This window comes from Bufo gargarizans, chromosome 1, assembly GCF_014858855.1.
Source record: "Bufo gargarizans isolate SCDJY-AF-19 chromosome 1, ASM1485885v1, whole genome shotgun sequence".
Lineage (NCBI taxonomy): Eukaryota > Metazoa > Chordata > Amphibia > Anura > Bufonidae > Bufo > Bufo gargarizans.
The window spans coordinates 493,318,592-493,340,352 of NC_058080.1; the positions used below are offsets into that span (position 1 = coordinate 493,318,592).

The 21,761-nt window shown below is 47.0% G+C and overlaps 2 protein-coding genes across 4 annotated transcripts in view; one reads left to right on the top strand and one right to left on the bottom strand.

The window, feature by feature from the left end:
* Nucleotides 1-3: 3 nt before the first annotated feature.
* C1H14orf119 (chromosome 1 C14orf119 homolog) lies at nt 4-11,325 on the bottom strand. Its single transcript, XM_044274237.1, has 2 exons — nt 11,195-11,325; nt 4-1,114 (listed from the first exon to the last, which is right to left on the bottom strand). Exon 2 carries the CDS (start codon nt 1,109-1,111, stop codon nt 767-769), a length of 345 nt encoding a protein of 114 aa, XP_044130172.1. The 5' UTR covers nt 1,112-1,114; nt 11,195-11,325; the 3' UTR covers nt 4-766.
* Nucleotides 11,326-11,405: 80 nt separating this feature from the next.
* Nucleotides 11,406-21,761, top strand: part of ACIN1 (apoptotic chromatin condensation inducer 1) — an 84,736-nt gene continuing 74,380 nt past the window's right edge. For all 3 annotated transcript variants that reach the window (XM_044274114.1, XM_044274125.1, XM_044274121.1), the window contains exon 1: nt 11,406-11,551. In XM_044274114.1, the coding sequence (XP_044130049.1) occupies nt 11,414-11,551 (138 nt within the window). In that variant the 5' untranslated portion in view covers nt 11,406-11,413. The remainder of the gene's footprint in view (nt 11,552-21,761) is intronic.

A 21,761-nucleotide genomic window follows, 5' to 3' on the forward strand; every position in this document is an offset into this window, starting at 1 on the left:
TTCTAAAGAAGGTGGAGAATTCACTTCAGACCGGAGTGGAGAGAGGATACGATTTCATCCTTTATGAGATTAACAGAAAGAAATCAAAACTCCTGCAGAAGCGGATTTTACTAGAAAGAACCAGAAAATGGCAAAGTATTTAAGTTATGTAACAATTTCCACATTTCAGCGACATCTCCTGGAAATGCACTGACTGGTCTCTTCCTAAAACGTTTTACAAGATAAACCTGGAACAAAAGAACAAAAATTGCTCCTCATAGTTTATAAAAAAAGTAAGGAAACTGCAAGGCACTAGAATCTGCAATACTAATGTATATATGAAAGAATTAAAGGGGTTTTCCGGGAGTAGAATATTGAAGACCTATCCTCAGGATAGGTCATCAATATCTGATCGGTGGGGGGTCTGACTCTAAACACCCCTGCCGATCAGTTGATGGAAGAGAAGGTGGCCAGTGATGCCATATTCATCGGTCACATGACCTGGGTACAGCACAGTCCCATTTAAGTGAATGGGACTGGGCTGCAATACCAAGGACAGACACTATACAGTGTTTGGAAAGCTGTGAGGAGGCCACAGCACTTATGGGAGCGCTGCAGACCCTTCAAACAGCTGTCTGGTGAAGTTTCTCCTCCCCCGAGGGAAAGCAAATCGATATTCTACTCCAGGAAAACCCCTTTAAAGCTTCCATATTCTCCCATGACGTTTCCTCTTGTTTTATCATCCCCTACTTATGAAATGCATTCAAACACCTCTCATCTATGGTGGCTAGGCCTTGCCTGCAGTTCCTGCCACTTCCTTGTAAAACTGGGCCACAAAGCTTGGGGCCTGCTGCTCCAGTTGTCGTAAAAATTCATTTCTTTCATCCTCGTCCCAGCTTTGGAACCACTGATCCCAAAGTTTCATTTGACACTGAAAAAGGCTTGGTGGGGGTGCTGAAAGTTGCAAGGAGCCCAGTCCTTCGAGAAGCAGGCACAGTTTCCCAGGCACTGCTTTGCACAGCAGGTCCTGAAGAAAGCGGTTTCGTTGATGTTCTGTCCATTCAGAAAACCAGTGAAGAACACATCGTATTTCTTGTCCTGGCACAAAAGAGATAGGGATGGACTCTGTCATAACCTAAAGAGAAGAACCATATTCAGTAGAAAGAAAGATAAATATACTTCTAAGATTAGATTACCATCAGAGATTGAGACTAGGTAGCAAGGTAATATGTAGGCCAAGTCCATACTTTGCAGATTCAAATTGATAAATTATCAAGATCAAGGTCTTTTGAGGACAGAGACAGGTTCATCAAAAGTGGTACAACTACAGGCTGGTCCACAAATAGTATGACAAGATGAACGAGCAACCCACAAGTCAGTATCAGTCAACATAATCCGACGTGCCGAAAGATGCATAGACGAGAACGGGACCACTTTCAGCATCTTTTGTGACTTGTGAGTAATAATTAAAAAAACAAAACAAAAAAAACACAAGCCACTTGCTCGTTCATCTTGTCATACTATCACTGGAGGCGGGCTACCTTTTTGTGGGCCACCCTGTAGAATGCAGAAGATCCTGCATTATCCAGGTGTATACCTATCATAAGCATCCACTAACTGTATAGAAACCTATGTAGATGTCAGACGTATGGCCTGAACCGGGGCAGACAGTATAAAGCCCTTGTACAAGTATACTGGGACAGGCTCTTTGCTTTCCTAGTATAAAGGAACCTTTACATGGGTCGACAATTGGGGCAATGATTGGGAAGGAGCATTTGTAGGACAACTCATTCCAGATAACTATCCCGTGTCAGCCCATTTAAGGCTATTTTGACATCTGCGCTTTCCTTTTCAGTATTGAGATCCGTCATAGGGTCTCAATACCAGAGAAAAACGCTTCCGTTATGTCACCATTCATTGTCAATGGGGACAAAACTGAACTGCACAGAACGGAGTGCTCCAAAATGTATTCTGTTCCATTTGGATGCGTTCCAATAATGGAGAGCAAACTGCAATAAGAAGCAGTTTTCTGTCCGTCATGGGATGCCGAGCAAAACAGATCCGGTATGACACACAATACAAAAGTCAATGGTGCCAGATCCGTTTTCTCGGACACAATAGAAAAACTGATCTGGCACCCACTGACTAACATTGGTTTGAATGCCGGATCCATCTTGGCTATTTTAAAGATAATACAACCGGATCCATTAATAACAGACACAGCCGGTTGTGTTATCATGACGGAAGCACTTTTGCTGATCCCTACCGAATCAGGCAAAAACGCAACTGTGAAAGTAGACTAATGGGGCCTAATTCTACTGCTACCCCCATAATTTCACTGGAAGGAAGATGTATTCTGATATTATCACTATGTATAGAAGAATGGATGCCATAGCTGAATCTAGCCTTGGCACCATGATGCTCTGAATAGACCGCTGCTTTAGTCCTGTTCACCGCTACAATGCCATTACCAACAGGGTGCGCCGGGTACACAATGTGGTCCAGCTCTGAGATCCGTCTGCAGGAATAAATAATGATAAACGAGGAAATACAAGGGAGATAGAGATGGGCTGCAGTCGTCTCTCACATGCCACTCTGTTTCTTTCAAACTGTATAAAACAGTAGGATTGCACCACATACCCACTACAGCGGAGGGACTGGTGAGTGGCAGTGGCGACTGGGAGTGAACCAGTCCTCATTTCTATGAAGCAGGAACACTTACCTTATACACTGAACCCATTCAGCCGTGTACAGTTTCCAGACCAGCACAGAAAAGGAGAGGCCGACTGCTCCCCAGTTCTCGCTGCTGCTAAATTCAGGACCTGTTTATACCATCTAGGACCCTAGTCTATGCACCCATGGTCTGAACATAAGGCTCTCTTCACACCTGTATGGTGGTTTCAGTCTGATGACTGATAATGGGGTACTTAAATGAAGGATCAAACCGGCACTTCTTTGTACTGCAATTATTTCAGGTTTATTCGCCACTCATAGAAGAGGTGACGCGCGTTTCGGCACTTGCATGTGCCGAAACGCGCGTCACCTCTTCTAGGAGTGGTGAATAAACCTGATATAATTGCAGTACAAAGGAGTGCCGGTTCCACCCTTCATTTAAGCATCCGGAGTGACGTCCGCTAACCGCGCACCCATACCTTCACGCAGTGCTGCCCGACTATTCGTAATGGGCCCGATAATGGGGTACGTCAGGTCCTGCCGCTATTCTTTGCATCAAATCTGATGGAATTTGTCACAGAGCCTCCAATTCAAATATGAACACAGGCAAACATTGTATGTCAACATTATGACGCCGCTGGCACCATCTCAATAGAAGAGGTATCTGAACTCGTCAACATACAGGATTCTCTGCAACAAAGGACTACATCAGGAGAACGCAGGCTGGTAACATCTAGCCCCCCTGCATCCTGAGGATATACTTCTCTCATATTAGCCGCATCTTTGGAGGTTTTACCTCCAAGAGCACTTACCAGCTATGCTTAGCATAGTAGATGTGTGGGCACCATGTGTGACCTTCTGTGTCTAGTCAGGCTGGAGCAGAGGCTGCATTCCTGCCCTGTATCTCCATGTCACGTCCCTATGCATCCTCTCCATCCTGATTATAGAGAACCGGGAACATGGGACCATCTTTCAGTACGCGAGGTATCAGGTACTTAAAGCATATCCTGTGGACGCGCCATAAATGGTTAAAGGAGTTTTGTGGGTCCAGAGCTGAACCTGGATATAAGCTCCCCTTCATTCCTTTACCATGTACGAGTGGAGCATCGGAGCATTTCCTTGCACTAGGTAAAGATCTTAAAGAGCTCTGTTCAGTCATTGCTGTGCCCCCGTTTATAATTTTCTCTAGGTACTGGTACAGTGCCAAGTAATTGGCACAAGGCAAATGTGGTGCCCATATTCAAAAAAGGATCTAGGTCCTTCACAGGTAATTATAAACCTATTGGCATGAAAAGTATACTCTGTAATTGGATTGAAAACTGTCTGAAGGACCGTGTCCAGAGAGTTGTGGTCAATGATTCCTATTCAGAATGGTCCAAGGTTATAAGTGGTGTACCCCAAGGTTCAGTGCTGGGTCCTCTATTATTTAAATTTATTTATTAATTATATCGAGGACGGGATTAATAGCACCATTTCTATTTTTGCAGATGACACTAAGGCTACTTTCACACTAGCGTTCATGGGTCCGTTCGTGAGCTCCGTTTGAAGGAGCTCACGAGCGGACCCAAACGCCTCCGTCCAGCCCTGATGCAGTCTGAATGGATGCGGATCCGCTCAGACTGCATCAGTCTGGCGGCGTTCAGCCTCCGCTCCGCTCTCCTCCGCACGGACAGGCGGACAGCTGAACGCTGCTTGCAGCGTTCGGGTGTCCGCCTGGCCGCGCGGAGGCGAGCGGATCCGTTCAGACTTACAATGTAAGTCAATGGGAACGGATCCGCTTGAAGATGCCACAATGTGGCTCAATCTTCAGGCGGATCCGTCCCCCATTGACTTTACATTGAAAGTCTGGACGGATCCGCTCAGGCTACTTGCGAAATTTTTCTAAGTTATTAATGCAGACGGATCCGTACTGAACGGAGCCTCCATCTGCATTAATATGATCGGATCCGTTCAGAACGGATCCGATCAAGCGCAAGTGTGAAAGTAGCCTTAAGCTGTGTAGAACTGTGCAGTCTATGAAAGATGTCCATAAACTACAAGCTGACTTTAATACTCTGAGTGATTGGGCATCAACTTGGCAAATGAGGTTCAAAGTGGATAAATGTAAAGTTATGAATCTTGGTAGTAATAATGTCTGTGCTTCATATGTCCTAGGGGATGTAACACTGGAGGAGTCACTTGTAGAGAAGGATTTGGGTGTCCTTGTGGATCATAGATTAAAGGGAACCTGTCACTGGGATTTTGGGTATAGAGCTGAGGACATGGGTTGCTAAATGGCAGCTAGCACATCTGCAATATCCAGTCCCCATAGCTCTGTGTGCTTTTATTGTGTAAAAAAAAAAGATTTGATACATATGCAAATTACCCTGAGATGAGTCCTGTACGTGAGATGAGTCAGGGACAGGACTCATCTCAGGTTAATTTGCATATGTATCAAATCAGTTTTTTTACACAATAAAAGCACACAGAGCTATGGGGACTGGGTATTGTGGATGTGCTAGCGGCCATCTAGCAACCCATGTCCTCAGCTCTATACCCAAAATCCCGGTGACAGGTTCCCTTTAAATAACAGTATACAATGTCAATCAGCTGCTTCTAAGGCCACCAGGATAGTGTCATGCATTAAACGAGGCATGGACTCGAGGGGCAGGGATGTAAATACTACCACTTTACAAAGCGTTGGCATGGCCTCATCTGGAATATGCAGTTCACTGCTGGGCACCAGTCCATGTAAAGGATGCTCTGCAGCTGGAAAAAGTATAGAGCAGAGCGACTAAAGTGATAAGGGGCATTTAGGGTCTTAGTTATGAAGAAAGATTAAAATAATTGAATTTATTTAGTCTTGAGAAGAGACGTCTAAGGGGGGGGGGGGGGAGGCATGATTAACCTATACAAATATATTAATAGGCCACACAAAAAATATGGAGAAAAACTGTTCCATGTAAAATGCCGTCAGAAGACAAGGGGGCACTGCCTCGGACTGTAGAAGAAAACGTTCAGTCTCCAGAAGCGTCAAAGCTTCTTTACTGTAAGAACTGTGAATCTGTGGAATAGACTACCTCAGGACGTGGTCACAGCAGGAACAGGGCTTAGATTAATTCTTAAGAGTAAATTACCTTAATGTTTATGAAAATGTGTAGAAGTCTGAGTCTCAATTCCTTTTGGGATTCGCATCCCCACCTATCGCTTGGTTGAACTTGATGGACGTGTGTCTTTTTTCAACTGTATTAACTATGTAGTAGTGATACCCGCCTCTAAAACCGCCCAGAACAGCGCTATACACCCCCCATTTGTGCTGGTGATGTCATCAGGCTCCCTACTGGGCAGAAGTCATGTGAATCCCAGTACGTTGCCAGCGCCCAACAAACAGACTTTAACATGCTCTCTTACATGGTAAAGGAGGGCTAACATCGGGGTTCAGCCCTGAACCCGGACAACCCCTTTAAGGCTACTTTCACACTCGTGTTTGGTGCGGATCCGTCATGGATCTGCACAGACGGATCCGTTCAGATAATACAACCGTCTGCATCCGTTCAGAACGGATCCGTTTGTATTATCTTTAACATAGCCAAGACGGATCTGTCTTGGACACCATTGAAAGTCAATGGAGGACAGATCCGATTTCCATTGTATCAGTGAACTTACATGTTCCATTGACTTACATGGTGTGCCAGGATGGATCCATTTGGCTCAGTTTCGTCAGATGGACACCAAAACGCTGCAAGCAGCTTTTTGGTGTCCGCCTCCAAAGCAGAATGGTGATGGAAAAGGGGGCAAACTAATGCATTCTGAGAGGATCCTTTTCCATTCAGAATGCAAACCGATCCGTTTTGGACCACTTGTTAGAGCCCCGAACGGATCTCACAAACGGAAAGCCAAAATGCCAGTGTGAAAGTAGCCTAAGACAGGAACACCCTTTTAAAGGGGTTGTCAGCTTTCAGGAGGAAGAGGACCACACAGGGGATATGTCTGCAATAAAGAAGAAGTGATCATTACCTAATTGGCAGATCCCGAGTAGGGATCGACCGACATAGATTTTTTTTTTTTGAGCCGATTGCAATAACCTGTGAACTTTTTAATAGTTTGGACTATGTAAAATTAGGAAAGGGGGTGATTTATACTTAAAGGGAGTCTGTCTCCTCCATATGGCCATATACAGTGCTTACATTGTCCTATAGCACACCTATACATGAATGTAATCGTACCTTTGTCTTTAGACTTACAGAAGCTGGAAAAACGAAGTTTAATTTGTATGCAAATGAGCACTCGCAAGTGCCCAGGGGCGGTGTTCACGATGTAAGTGCCCAGGGGCGCTCACGGTGTTGTATATAAACACACAGCCTTAGGCTACTTTCACACCTGCGTTCGATCGGATCCGCTCATATTAATGCAGACAGTGGCTCCGTTCAGAACGGATCCGTCTGCATTATTACTTAGAAAAATTTTCTAAGTGTGAAAGTAGCCTGAGCGGATCCGTTCAGACTTTACATTGAAAGTCAATGGGGGACGGATCCGCTTGAAGATTGAGCCATATGGTGTCATCTTCAAGCGGATCGTCCCCATTGACTTACATTGTAGTTCGGAACGGATCCGCTCGCCTCCGCACGGCCAAGTGGACACCCGAACGCTGCTTGCAGCGTTCAGGTGTCCGCTCACTGAGCGGAGCGGAGGCTGAGCGCTGGCAGGCGGATGCATTCTCAGTGGATCCGCCTCCACTGAGAATGCATTAGGGCCAGACGGCTGCGTTCAGGGCCGCTTGTGAGCCCCTTCAAACGGAGCTCACGAGCGGACACCTGAACGCAGGTGTGAAAGGAGCCTTATTTGGCTTATAATCACTCTTGTCCCAGACACTAAAACTTAGCCTTTTATCGATTTAGTTAAAAATGTTGAAAACGTGAGCAAACTGAGGGTTAAAACTATCCGATCCCCTATGAGTGCTGTTCTACAGAGAACTACCTGCACTTCCCCCGCACTCTATTCCCTGAGGGACACTAACTGTCCTGATAAGGCTACTTTCACACTTGCGCTTGATCGGATCCGTTCTGAACGGATCCGATCATATTAATGCAGACGGAGGCTCCGTTCAGTACGGATCCGTCTGCATTAATAACTTAGAAAAAATTCTAAGTGTGAAAGCAGCCTGAGCGGATCCGTTCAGACTTTCAATGTAAAGTCAATGGGGGACGGATCCGCTTGAAGATTGAGCCATATGGTGACATCTTCAAGCGGATCCGTTCCCATTGACTTACATTGTAAGTCTGAACGGATCCGCTCACCTCCGCACGGCCAGGCGGACAGCTGAACGCTGCAAGCAGCGTTCAGCTGTCCGCGCGGAGGCGAGCGGAGCGGAGGCTGAACGCCGCCAGACCGATGCAGTCTGAGCGGATCCGCTCCATTCAGACTGCATCAGGGCTGGACGGAGGCGTTCGGGTCCGCTCGTGAGCTCCTTCAAACGGAGCTCACGAACGGACCCATGAACGCTAGTGTGAAAGTAGCCTTATTGTGTTAACAGTACATTGTTGCAAACAGTCACCAACTGCTATAAAGTAATTCTTGTGAGGCAACACTACCCTCAGCAAGATAGCGGTATACAGAGTCTAAAACCTAACACCTGCCCCCCAACATGTTCTGCCAGCTAATCTGGCTTCATCAGGGGTATCTGTGAACGCCGCCCCTGGGCACCTACACACTGAACGCCGCCCCTGGGCACTTGCGAGTGCTCATTTGCATATAAATTAAACTTCGTTTTTCCTGCTGGTGCAAGTCTAAAGACAAAGACAAAGGTACCATTACAATCCTGTATAGGTGTGCTACAGAGCCATGTAAGCACTGTATATGGCCATATGGAGGTGACACACTCCCTTTAAGATTTTGGTGTTTTTTTTGTTTTGTTTTTTACTTTTTATTTAATAACTATTTCCCCCCTTAGGGGCTAGAACCTGGGATCTTTAAGCCCTTGTCCTATTCACCCTGATAGATCTTTATTAAGGTGAATAGGACTTCACACTCTCCCTGCTGCCCTGTGCATAGCACACACAGCAGCGGGGAACTTCAGTAGTGTCCTGGCTGCCATGGTAACCGATCGGAGCCCCAGGATTACACTGCTGGGGCTGCGATCAGAAGCTGCCACTGCCACCAATGAGAGGAGGGGACTCTGTGGCAACTGCCACCAATTACTTTAATACTGGAGGGGTTGGCGGGAGGGCACAATGCTCCACCAAAAATGTTAATACTGGGGGGGGGGGGGGTGGTGTTGGGTGCACTGTGCCACCAGTGTTTTTATTACTGGGGGTGGGGAGGGCGCACTGCGACACCAATGTTTTTAATACTGGGGGGGGGGGGGGGGGGCGCACTGCGCCACCAATGTTTTTATTACTGGGGGGTGGGCGCACTGCGCCACCAATGTTTTTAATACTAGGTAGGGTGCACTGCGCCAAAGATAATTAATGTTTAAAACAGGAGGCGGGTGCGTCAGAGCAGAATCACACAGCCGGCACCCTGCCTCTGAGAGGGAGCTGCGATCGTCGGCTGCAGTTAACCCCTCATGTAGAGCACCTGAGGGGTTAACCGCCACTGATCGCAACTTCCTGTCATATAGGCTGGACACCGCCTCCTGTATTTGTATTAGACGTAAAATATAATTGGTGGTGCAGTGCGCCCGCCCTTCCCTCTCCTCATTGGCAGCGCGGCACAGGGGGGGGAGGGAGAGAGTGACTTCTTCTCCCCTGTGGTGCTGAGGGAACATGGCACGCTGACAGAAGTGCACTCATGTTATGCGATAATGCGTCCAGCGCGCTATCGGCAAGGTTAGATGCCGATAACTTTGAAAATCATGAATATCAGCCGATAATATCGGTAACTCCGATAATCGGTCGATCCCTAATCCCGAGCAGAATCTCTGGTTCTCCCGGCTGCAGCCCTGACTCCTTGGTGCACTACTGAGGCCAGCGATTGGCTCCAAGGTCGCACGTTGTCAATGTGACATCACCTCTGCAGACAGGTAAACAAATCCTGCTCAGGAGAACCGCAGCGGCTGCATGAGATCTGCCAGCTAAGTAAAGATCACTTCTTTATTGCAGACGGATCCCCTGTGTTTTCAGGTTTCTTCCTGAAACTGGACACCCCTTTAATGGCAGATTGCACAGTATAACACTTTGCTCTTAAAGAGTGGGTTGGCACTGTATTATAGTGATGAGCGGCCGGGGCAATATTTGAATTCGTGATATTTTGCGAATATTCGCAAATTTGAGAATTCGTTATCTCCAGTCATTATTTTCTTGATTGCGGAAATCTGCAATTGAAAAATTCATGATAAAAATTTGCAACACTACTCCTAAAGTCAAAGACACGGCAGCCTTCTCATTGGCCCACAAGCAAGAAGCAGGGAAGGTTCATGTGTACTGATTACGAATATCACATTATTATAAATATTCGCGAATTCTCGAACTGCCGATATTCGCGATACAAATTTGAAATTCGAAAATTCGTGATCAACACTATTGTATAAGTGTTTCAAAAACAAACGTAGGATCCAGCAAATAAAATAAAACTATTATTTATCTCTTCTATTAAAATCACGTACAAAAGGTCCCTCCTGTACACAAGACCTGACGCGTTTCAACCTGTACAGATCTTAATAATAGATAATTCAGGTCGAAGGGATCTGTACAGGAGGAACCTTTGTACGTGCTTTTAATGGAAGAAAAATAATTTTTTTATTTCATTCGCTGGATCCTAAATCTGTTTCTGGAATTACTGCAGGGTGTGACTACCACGCAGAACTGTGCTGAATTGGTCAATTGACCTCTCCACCTGAGGAGCTGGACACTGCTGCTTTCTCTTAAGGCACTGTAGTATAACTGACAACAAAGGGCTGAAATTATCAAATCAGCGCTGTATTTTAATTAACACTGAACATGCAAAAAAAAAAAAAAAAAAAGAACATCCCAGCATCCCTCAATTCATCTCCTACTTTCCCTTGTCCTAGTTTGTTTCACATTATCTGGATATTAGCCGTGCCCCACTCCTCCTCAATGTCCTGTAACAAGCTGTAAAACAAGTGTCCGGAGCAGGAGCCACCCTGCTGTGTCCTATCTGCAGTAGGATAAAAAAAAAAAAACATTCTTAAAGGGATTGTCCACCTTTTATTAAGTGACGGCCTATCCTCAGGATAAGCCATCGCTTGCAGATCCGTGTGGGTCCAACAACTTGCAATGGATTGCGCTTGTCTCTGAGTGAAGGATTCACTCCTGGTTTTGAGTCACAATCACTGATCAAACACTGTGAGAAAGGGATTTAATGTATAATTAGGAGTGGCCTGTAGCAGGGCTGACATTTGCTGCTATTTTTCAGCAAAAATTTCTATACATATTTACGAAAACTTATTATGCACTGTACGATAATCGGTTCCCTACATATCTGACATATTATAATGAAAAAACACTGGAGGCTAATGGGATCCAACATAGCTTCAAACAATACCCTGAAATGACCACTAGATGTAGCTGTTGTACTGCGAAGTCTCCGGAGCAGCCCGACTTACCACAAGATTACAGCAAATGGAGGCGGGGCCTAGTAAGCTTGAGCGAATGTGACGTAACAGGAAGGAGGGGGAAGAGATTCTCCGACCAGAGCCGAGCTTGGAGGCGGAAGTGCCCGAGGCTGACGTCACGCAGCGGGATCGGCCGAAGTCGGTCGTATAGCGCCCCGCAGCCGGTGCTCCGTTTTCTAACTGGGTTGGCGCTGCACGAAGACGCAGAAAATGGCAGAACTGGAGGATGTGACGCTAGACGGGAGGCCGCTGGACAGCCTTCGGGTCACCGATTTACGGGCGGCGCTTGAAGAGCGGGGATTAGCTAAAAGCGGTCAAAAGAGCACACTGATGAAGCGTCTAAAAGGGGTGAGTGTGTCTGCAAGTTCTTGCTACCTAAAGAGGTATAACGGCACATCCCGCGGAAACGCGCACTCCCCACAACAATCTTTCTGCGCGTTCCCGGCACCCCCTCCTCTTCCTTTCGTGAGCCGTAGTGCGCCTGCGCAGAGTGTGCGCTCTAACTGGCGCAGACGTACATTGGGTTATGGCAGAGCGTAACGCATGCGCAGTGGTGTCGAGGAGGCCATCTTCCCGCCCTTTCCCACTTAGCGTCTTGTACGGGCGCGCTCCCCCGGCTTTTGGTGTTGGCCCCGCCTCCTGTGCGCGCACCTGAGCAATTATGAGATCTAAAAACAAATGTATATGATGCTAATTGAGAATGTGATGGGGGCGCTGTAAATATGGCAGCTTGGCCCCTGAGCCTGTTCTGTCTGCTCGGTGCTTCTGGCTGTGAAACGACTACCTGTTACTTCCCTCGTGTGACATATGGCCACCTCTGTAGTCGTTCAGTGAATGGCAGGAGGCTGTTCCAGAATAAGAAATGCCTGCTGTAGCATGGCTCCCTCATAGTCCTTCCAGTCACCTGTTACCTCAGGGCTTGTGCAGAGGCTAAAGCATGGACAAGGCTGTGCAGAAATAGCAGTACCACTTTTATCCTGAGGCAATTCACAGTGCCTGCTTCATCCAACCCATTCCCATATATTATCACCACTTCATAAAGGGGTCTTCTCAGACTATTTGTCCTCGTGCACACGGCCGTTGTTTTGGTCCGCATCCATTGCTCTGTTCCGTGGCCCCCGCTTAAATAATATAGCATGTCCTATTCTTGTCCGCGCTTTGCGGACAAGAATAGGCAGTTATATAAAAGGTTGTCCGTGCCCTTCCGCAAATTGCGGAATGCATACGGACACCATCTGTGTTTTGCATACCGCAAAACACACAATGAAAAAATAGAAGCTCTTAGCGCACATTTTTATCAAACGTGTGTCGGGCCCATATACAAAGTGGCTTCCGCAGACGGGTCCCTGACACTAGTATACGGCCTCTCTTGGACTTACCTAAGCCTACAATATTCAGGGCAGTGTAGGAACCAGCTTCATACGTACTCTGCTCAGAAGTCCCAGGTAGATGGCGTGTTCAGTCTAATAGAGGCGCTACCCTCAATATATACTACAAGAAAATTTAGACTAGCCACCTTGACGCCTGGTAGATGGGCCCGACACACTTTTGATCAAAAATGTGCGCAAAGGGCTTCTATTTTTTCATTTCTAGTAGGTATAATACCACATTAATTTCTCGGTCCTGTTGTTTGCATGTGAAATGTTGTGCAGCCATGCTTTTATCTATCCAGTATCTGATCGGGGGGATCCAATACGCAGGACCCCCATCGATCAGATGTTTGAGAAGGCAGTAGCGCTGCGGCTGTGTGACGTCATGTTCGTTGATCACGTGTCCTAGACACAGCTCAGCCCTATAGAATTGAATGGAGTTTAGCTGCACTACCAAGCACCGCCACTATACAATGTACGGCGCTGTGCTTGGTGAGGAGGCCGCAACACTACTGCCTTCTCAAACAGCGGATCACTAGGTGCCTCGGTGATCAGATACTGATGACTTATCCTGGAAGATAGGTCATTAGTGTAAAAGTCTCCTGAGGATAGGTCATCAGTGTAAGGTCTCATGCACACGGCCGTGTTCCGCGGCGGAGAGCGGACCGTGGAGACGCGGCCGGGATTCCTGCTGACAGCATGAGCGCACGGTGTCATTGGTTGCTATGACGCCGTGCGCTTCATGCAGCCGCTGCTGTACAGTAATACACTAGTACGACCAATGACGCCATGCGCTCATGCTGTCGGCAGGAATCCCGGCCAGGTTTTTGCGGAACACGGCCATGTGCATGAGGCCTAAAGGTGTTGGAAAACCTATGTTTTTTGGGGATTTTTTGTAAAGGACAAAGGGTTATAAGTCTACTTTCACACAAGTGTTTTGGCTTTCCGTTTGTGAGATCCGTTCAGGGCTCCAAAACGGATCAATTTTGCCCTAATGCATTCTGAATGGAAAAGGATCCGCTCAGAATCCATCAGTTTGCCTCCGTTCCGTCTCCATTTTTCTTTGGAGGCGGACACCAAAACGCTGCCTGCATGAACGAACTGAGCCAAACGGATCTGTCCTGACACACAATGTAAGTCAATAGGGACGGATCTGTTTTCTCTGACACATGGCTATAGAAGACATAATGCAACCGGATCCGTTCATGACGGATGCATGCGGTTGTATTATTGTAACGGAAGCGTTTTTGCAGATCCATGACAGATCCGCAAAAACCGCTAGTGTGAAAGTAGCCTAAGCCATACCCTCCCTCACTGATTGTCCCAACACAGGTCCAGTCCCCACTGCTCTTCACTTTCTGGACACGCTGGAAAGACCATCTCGCCCAATTGGTGGAGTCAGGTCACAGCTACGGTCACTGATCGTCCCGTCCTGGCGCTTCCCTAGATTTTGCTCTGGAGGACTGTTGACATCTTTATATCTGACAGACCATCATCATCATCCTCATTATAGCACCTTCCAGACATCATGATTATAAAGATGGCTCAGGAGCTGAGTGTTCCCATAACACATCACATTGCACAGCATACACTGACAGGCAGTGTCTGTGATCAGCAATGACTCCAATCACAGACACTTAAAGGAGTTTTCCGTGATTCTAATATTGATGACCTATCTTCAGGATAGGTCATTAGTATAAGCTGGTTGAAGAGAAGAGACATTGCAGCGGTGAGCAGGTATAATTAAAAGCCACCCCATTCACTTCTATGGAACGGCTCTGTAGTATTCAAGTGTCCCATAGAAGTGATTGGAGCGGCTTGTAATAACACTGCTCAGCACTGCGCTGTCAGCGATGAGCCGGTAAACAATGAAGGGAAGGTTGCGCTCGCACGGAGCTCAGCCTTCTCTTCAAACAGCAGACTGGCCGGGTTGTCAGATCCCCACCGATCTGATATTGATGATCTATCCTCGGAGTGTAACTGCTCCTTCCCATATGGGGACGGAGGGGCTGCAGTGTCAACGGTGAGCAGGTAAACAGTGAAGAGAAGGCAGCTCCTGTACGGCCATTGCTTTCTCTTCAAACAGCTGATCAGCGGGGATGCCGGGAGTTGGACCCTCTCCATTCTGAGGATAGGTCATCAGTATAAGAAAAGCGGACAACCCCTTTAATGGGAAGATGTCTCAATCCCTATAGACTGCAACTCAATAGCATTGCAGTCTGTGGTATAAGTGAACGAAGAATTACATGTTCGTGTCCCTGGCGAGAATAAAAGTGAAAAATGGCTTTTAAGAATATATATATATATAAAAAACTAATTCAAATACCCCTCTTCCAAATTTAGCATAAAAAAGAAAAACAAAAAACAGCATTGGTATCACTGTTTATGGTCACCTCACCCCCTGAAATTGAGTAAAAAGTGACTGTAAAGTCGTGATAGGTCGTAAGTATCTGATTGGAGGGGGTCTGACACCAGGACCCCCGCCGATCAGCTGTTTGAGAAGGCACAGGCACTCACAGTAGTGTCACGGCCTTCTCCCTGCTCACCAAGCACAGCGCTGTACATGATATAGTGACTGTGCTTGGTATCGCGTTCAGTCCCATTCACTTCTGTGGTGCTGAGCTGTGCCTAGACCGTGTGACTGATGAAGGCTGTGACATTACTGTGAGCACCGGTGCCTTCTTGAACAGCTGATCGGTGAAGGTCCTGGGTGTCGGACCCCCACCGATCAGATACTGATGACCGATCCTCTGGACAGGTCATCAGTAAAATTGTCTCGGAAGACCCCTTTAATTGTGGTGATAATGAATGGGAATGGGCATTGTGAAGTGCCTCAGGATAAAAGAACAGTGGTATTGCTTTTTTTGCACGGTCTTGGGAAAACCCCTTTATTTATGGCCCCAGAATTTTTTTTAGCATAAAGTAAAAAATCTACTCACATATTCCCTGCCACTGTATCAGTCCTGAGGTTCGGACCCTGCTCCTTCTGGTCTCCGGTGTGTGACTTCTGGACGGGGGAGGATGCAGCTCTCACACTAGTGCCATGGCCCCCTCGTACAGCTGATCGGCGGGGGTGCTGAGAGTCTGACCTCTACCAATCTAATACTGATGACCTATCCTGACGATAAGTCTTCACTATCATGAAACAGGAATACCCCTTTAAAGGGGTTCTGCACTTTCATTTAACTGATGATCTATCCTCTGGATAGATCATCAGCTTCTGATCGGCCGGGGTCCGACACCTGGGACCCCCGCCGATCAGCTGTTTGAGAAGGCAGCGGCGCTCCAGCAGGGCCGCGGCCTTCTCGCTGTTTATCGCCGGGCCGCCCGCCCACTGACGTCACGACTTGTATCAACTAGAGTGGGTGCGGCTAAGCTCCATTCAAGTGAACAGAGTTTAGCCGCGCCCACTCTAGTTGATACAAGTCGTGACGTCAGTGGGCGGGCGGCCCGGCGGTAAATAGTGAGAAGGCAGCGGCGCTGCTGGAGCGCCGCTGCCTTCTCAAACAGCTGATCGGTGGGGGTCCCGGGTGTCGGACCCCGGCCGATCAGAAGCTGATGATCTATTCAGAGGATAGATCATCAGTTAAATGAAAGTGCAGACCACCTTTAACCTTCAGCAGCTCCAGAAGTCAATAGGTGACTCTGAAATAGGCAGAGCCATGGAGAGGCCATGGCAGGGTCTCATTGTGCTCTTATAAGATAATTCTGGTCTGGAAAGAGACAGGAAGGCTGGGCATTTTTCAGATGCAATCTATTAGTGGATAGACACCACAGAGGAAAATTATCTACTACATTAGTAGGTGCTTTATAAAGGTTTCCTAATGGAGAGGTCGGCCACTTTAGACTAAGGGTCCCTTCACACGTCCGCAAAATGGGTCCACATCCATTCCGCAATTTATTTTCAATGGGGCCGCAAAAGATGCTGACAGCACACCGTGTGTTGTCTGCATCCGCCCTTCCGTTCCCCCACAAAAAATAGAACATGTCCTATTCTTGTCCACAGCCACGGACAAGAAAAGGTATTTCTATTTTAGTGCCGAACATGTGCGGTCCACAAAATGCAGAACACACATGGCCGGTGTCCATGTTTTGCGGACGTGGGAATGGACCCCCAGGGCTCGTGCACACGACCGTTGCAGGTCTTTGCCCACATTGTGGCCCACAAACAGCAGATCCGCAATGTACGGGCACCTGCCATGTGCACACCTTATCATGGAATGGGTCCGCAATCCAGAAGGTGCAGAACGGAGGCATGGGATTTCTGTCTGTGCCTCCGCACCACTAAAAAGTGGAGCATGCACAGCTTTTTGGCGGTGCGGATCGCGAACCCCATTCAAGTGAATGGGTCCGCAGATAGTGGGCTGGTAGTCGGTACCCGTGCATTGCGGACTGCAGTTTGCAGTCCACGGCACGGCATGGCCGGCACACGGTCGTGTGCATGAGCCCTAAGGTCGAGCTTTGACTAAATGCTGTTATTTTTGTCTGGTGATAGCCTTCTTTTATATTAGCATGAGTGAAGTCTTTGAAATATAGTATGAATATGTGATTTGTTTCTAAGTGGCATTATATTGTTTTATTGCATGTTGTATACTCTGTAGATATAATACAGCGTACCGTGCCAAAAACTGCCATTCGAGTACAATACATGGCTTGGACTGGCCTAAAGGGAACCTGTAATCTGTTATAGAGCAGAAGGAGCTGAGCAGACTGATATGTAGTTTTAAAGTGGTTGTCCGTGTTCAGAGCTTAACCCGGACATATCCCCTTTTTCACCCTGGCAGCCCCTCTGACATGAGCATCGGAACATTACATGCTCCGGTGTGCCCCCCCCCCCCCCCTGGCAGGGCCAGGGCTTTTTTGTATTAGATCTGGTGACATACTGGGTCTGTAAACCGGCTAGTGAACTGCTAAAGCCCAACCATTAGTGCTGCTGACTTCACCAGGAACACTGCAAGAGGGAGCATCTCAGAGGGGCTGCATGGGGTGAAGAAGGAGATATGTCTGGGTTCAGCTCTAAACCTGGACAACACCTTTAACCTGTATTTCATACATTTATATTCCTGCACATTCTGTGCTGTGAAGTCCAGGAGGCGGTCCTATCAGTGATTGACAGCTATCTCTGTATATACAGTCATAGAGGGAAGGCTGTCAATCACTGATAGGACCGCCTCCTGGACCTCACAGCACAGAATGGGCAGGGATATAAATGAATGAAACACAAGCTATCTCTGTATATACAGACATAGAGGGAAGGCTGTCAATCACTGATAGGACCGCCTCCTGGACCTCACAGCACAGAATGGGCAGGGATATAAATGAATGAAACACAAGCTATCTCTGTATATACAGTCATAGAGGGAAGGCTGTCAATCACTGATAGGACCGCCTCCTGGACCTCACAGCACAGAATGGGCAGGGATATAAATGAATGAAACACAAGCTATCTCTGTATATACAGACATAGAGGGAAGGCTGTCAATCACTGATAGGACCGCCTCCTGGACCTCACAGCACAGAATGGGCAGGGATATAAATGAATGAAACACAAGCTATCTCTGTATATACAGACATAGGGGGAAGGCTGTCAATCACTGATAGGACCGCCTCCTGGACCTCACAGCACAGAATGGGCAGGGATATAAATGAATGAAACACAATCTATCTCTGTATATACAGTCATAGAGGGAAGGCTGTCAATCACTGATAGGACCGCCTCCTGGACTTCACAGCACAGAATGGGCAGTGATATAAATGAATGAAACACAATCTATCTCTGTATATACAGACATAGAGGGAAGGCTGTCAATCACTGATAGAACCGCCTCCTGGACCTCACAGCACAGAATGGGCAGGGATATAAATGAATGAAACACAATCTATCTCTGTATATGCAGTCATAGAGGGAAGGCTGTCAATCACTGATAGGACCGCCTCCTGGACTTCACAGCACAGAATGGGCAGTGATATAAATGAATGAAACACAATCTATTTCTGTATATACAGACATAGAGGGAAGGCTGTCAATCACTGATAGAACCGCCTCCTGGACTTCACAGCACAGAATGGGCAGGGATATAAATGAATGAAACACAATCTATGTCTGTATACACAGTCATAGAGGGAAGGCTGTCAATCACTGATAGGACCGCCTCCTGGACTTCACAGCACAGAATGTGCAGGGATATAAATGAATGAAACACAATCTATCTCTGTATACACAGTCATAGAGGGAAGGCTGTCAATCACTGATAGAACCGCCTCCTGGACCTCACAGCACAGAATGGGCAGGGATATAAATGAATGAAACACAATCTATCTCTGTATACACAGTCATAGGGGGAAGACTGTCAATCACTGATAGGACCGCCTCCTGGACTTCACAGCACAGAATGGGCAGGGATATAAATGAATGAAACACAATCTATCTCTGTATATACAGACATAGAGGGAAGGCTGTCAATCACTGATAGAACCGCCTCCTGGACTTCACAGCACAGAATGGGCAGTGATATAAATGAATGAAACACAATCTATCTCTGTATATACAGACATAGAGGGAAGGCTGTCAATCACTGATAGAACCGCCTCCTGGACTTCACAGCACAGAATGGGCAGGAGTATAAATGAATGAAACACAATCTATCTCTGTATATACAGTCATAGAGGGAAGGCTGTCAATCACTGATAGAACCGCCTCCTGGACTTCACAGCACAGAATGGGCAGTGATATAAATGAATGAAACACAATCTATCTCTGTATATACAGTCATAGAGGGAAGGCTGTCAATCACTGATAGGACCGCCTCCTGGACTTCACAGCACAGAATGGGCAGGGATATAAATGAATGAAACACAATCTATGTCTGTATACACAGTCATAGAGGGAAGGCTGTCAATCACTGATAGGACCGCCTCCTGGACTTCACAGCACAGAATGTGCAGGGATATAAATGAATGAAACACAATCTATCTCTGTATACACAGTCATAGAGGGAAGGCTGTCAATCACTGATAGAACCGCCTCCTGGACCTCACAGCACAGAATGGGCAGGGATATAAATGAATGAAACACAATCTATCTCTGTATACACAGTCATAGAGGGAAGGCTGTCAATCACTGATAGGACCGCCTCCTGGACTTCACAGCACAGAATGGGCAGGGATATAAATGAATGAAACACAATCTATCTCTGTATACACAGTCATAGGGGGAAGACTGTCAATCACTGATAGGACCGCCTCCTGGACTTCACAGCACAGAATGGGCAGGGATATAAATGAATGAAACACAAGCTATCTCTGTATATACAGACATAGAGGGAAGACTGTCAATCACTGATAGGACCGCCTCCTGGACTTCACAGCACAGAATGGGCAGGGATATAAATGAATGAAACACAAGCTATCTCTGTATATACAGACATAGAGGGAAGGCTGTCAATCACTGATAGGACCGCCTCCTGGACTTCACAGCACAGAATGGGCAGAGATATAAATGAATGAAACACAATCTATCTCTGTATACACAGTCATAGAGGGAAGACTGTCAATCACTGATAGGACCGCCTCCTGGACTTCACAGCACAGAATGGGCAGTGATATAAATGAATGAAACACAAGCTATCAGTTACTCAGTTCCCATAAAACTATAGATCAGTCAGCTCCACCTGCTGCCTGCAGATCAGTTTGTAAGTTCATGGTGACAGGTTCCCATTATGACCATTTATCCCCCTGATGGGACAACCACTGTAATGTCCTTCTTCTGCATTTACCCCTCACATGCATGGTCAAGTCCCATGGAAATGTACGAGGCACCTCTGAGAACTAGCAGGCATTACAATGTGCACACAGTGTAAGAAAGCCATAGATTCTCTACTGACAGAGTGTGAACCATGAGCTGTCCTCAAACCTGCCCCTGAGAGGGGGCTATAAAGTGGATCTGTGGCGTCCTCTGCTGTTTTCTTTCCTAGCCCCATCCCTGAGCACTCGGTGCTGGTGAGGCCATGCCAGGGGTGGGCTCCTGCTCTCCACCCTGATTCCACAGTGTCACAGCTCTGGCTTTTCTGTGCTTCTGTTGATCTCAATGGAGAGTGACCTCTCGGTCCATGAGTCCATTGTGAATAATTAGGGCGCTTTCACACACGGCAGATTTTGTTGCAGAAAAAGCCTATGGTCAAAGTAACCCCTGAGATTGATTTTCAAACACATGGATTTCTGGAAGCCCCATTCTGGTGAATGGAACAGATTTCACTGATCCCCCAGACCTCTCAATGTTAAAATTTATGCTGTATATGTGTGTGTTTTTTAAAACCGCTTCTGTCAGATTTGTACCTATGAAATTAGCTGACCTGTTACATGTGCACTTGGCAGCTAATGGCATCTGTGTTGGTCTCATGTTCATATGTGCCCGCATTGCTGAGTGAAATTATGTTTTAATGTATGCAAATGAGCCTCTAGGAGCAATGGGGGCGTTGCCATTACTCCTAGAGGCTCTGCTCTCTCTGCAACCACCATGCCCGCTGCACTTTGATGCCTGGCCCTGTCAACCAAAGTGCAGAGGACATGGCTGTTGCAGAGAGAGCAGAGCCTCTAGGAGTAAGGCCGAATACACACGGCCGTGAGCGGTCAGTGGTAACATGGCCTGGATTCCTGCTGAGAGCAGGAGCGCACGGCGTCATTGGTTGCTAGGACGCCGTGCGCTTCATGCCGCCGCTGCACTACAGTAATACACTCGTATAGCTCATACCAGTGTATTACTGTAGTGCAGCGGCAGCATGAAGCGCACGGCGTCATAGCAACCAATGACATTGTGCGCTCCTGCTCTCAGCAGGAATCCAGGCCGTGTAACCACGGACTGCTCACGGCCGTGTGCATTCGGCCTAATAGAGTTTTTTTTTTTTTTTTTTTTTTTTTTTTTTTTTTCTGTGCGGAAAAAATGCTGTGTACTACAGTACCAGATTACACAAATCTCACGTACACTTTGCAGATTGTTTCGAAGTGGAAATTTACCTGCTTTGCGGATTTCTGTATCCGCAGCATCTCATTTATGTTTGCTGTTTGAGCTGCGGATATTGCCCTTTTCAATAAATCACCCAAATCTGCAATTGGAAAGGGCAGATTTTGGTGTCAATACGGTGCAGAAACGCACAGAAATTTGTGCGGATCTTATGTGTGTTTGCTCACAC

Excerpts from the sequence above, each read along its gene's own strand:
- C1H14orf119 (XM_044274237.1), bottom strand. The coding sequence starts at position 1,111 with ATGACAGAGTCCATCCCTATCTCTTTTGTGCCAGGACAAGAAATACGA.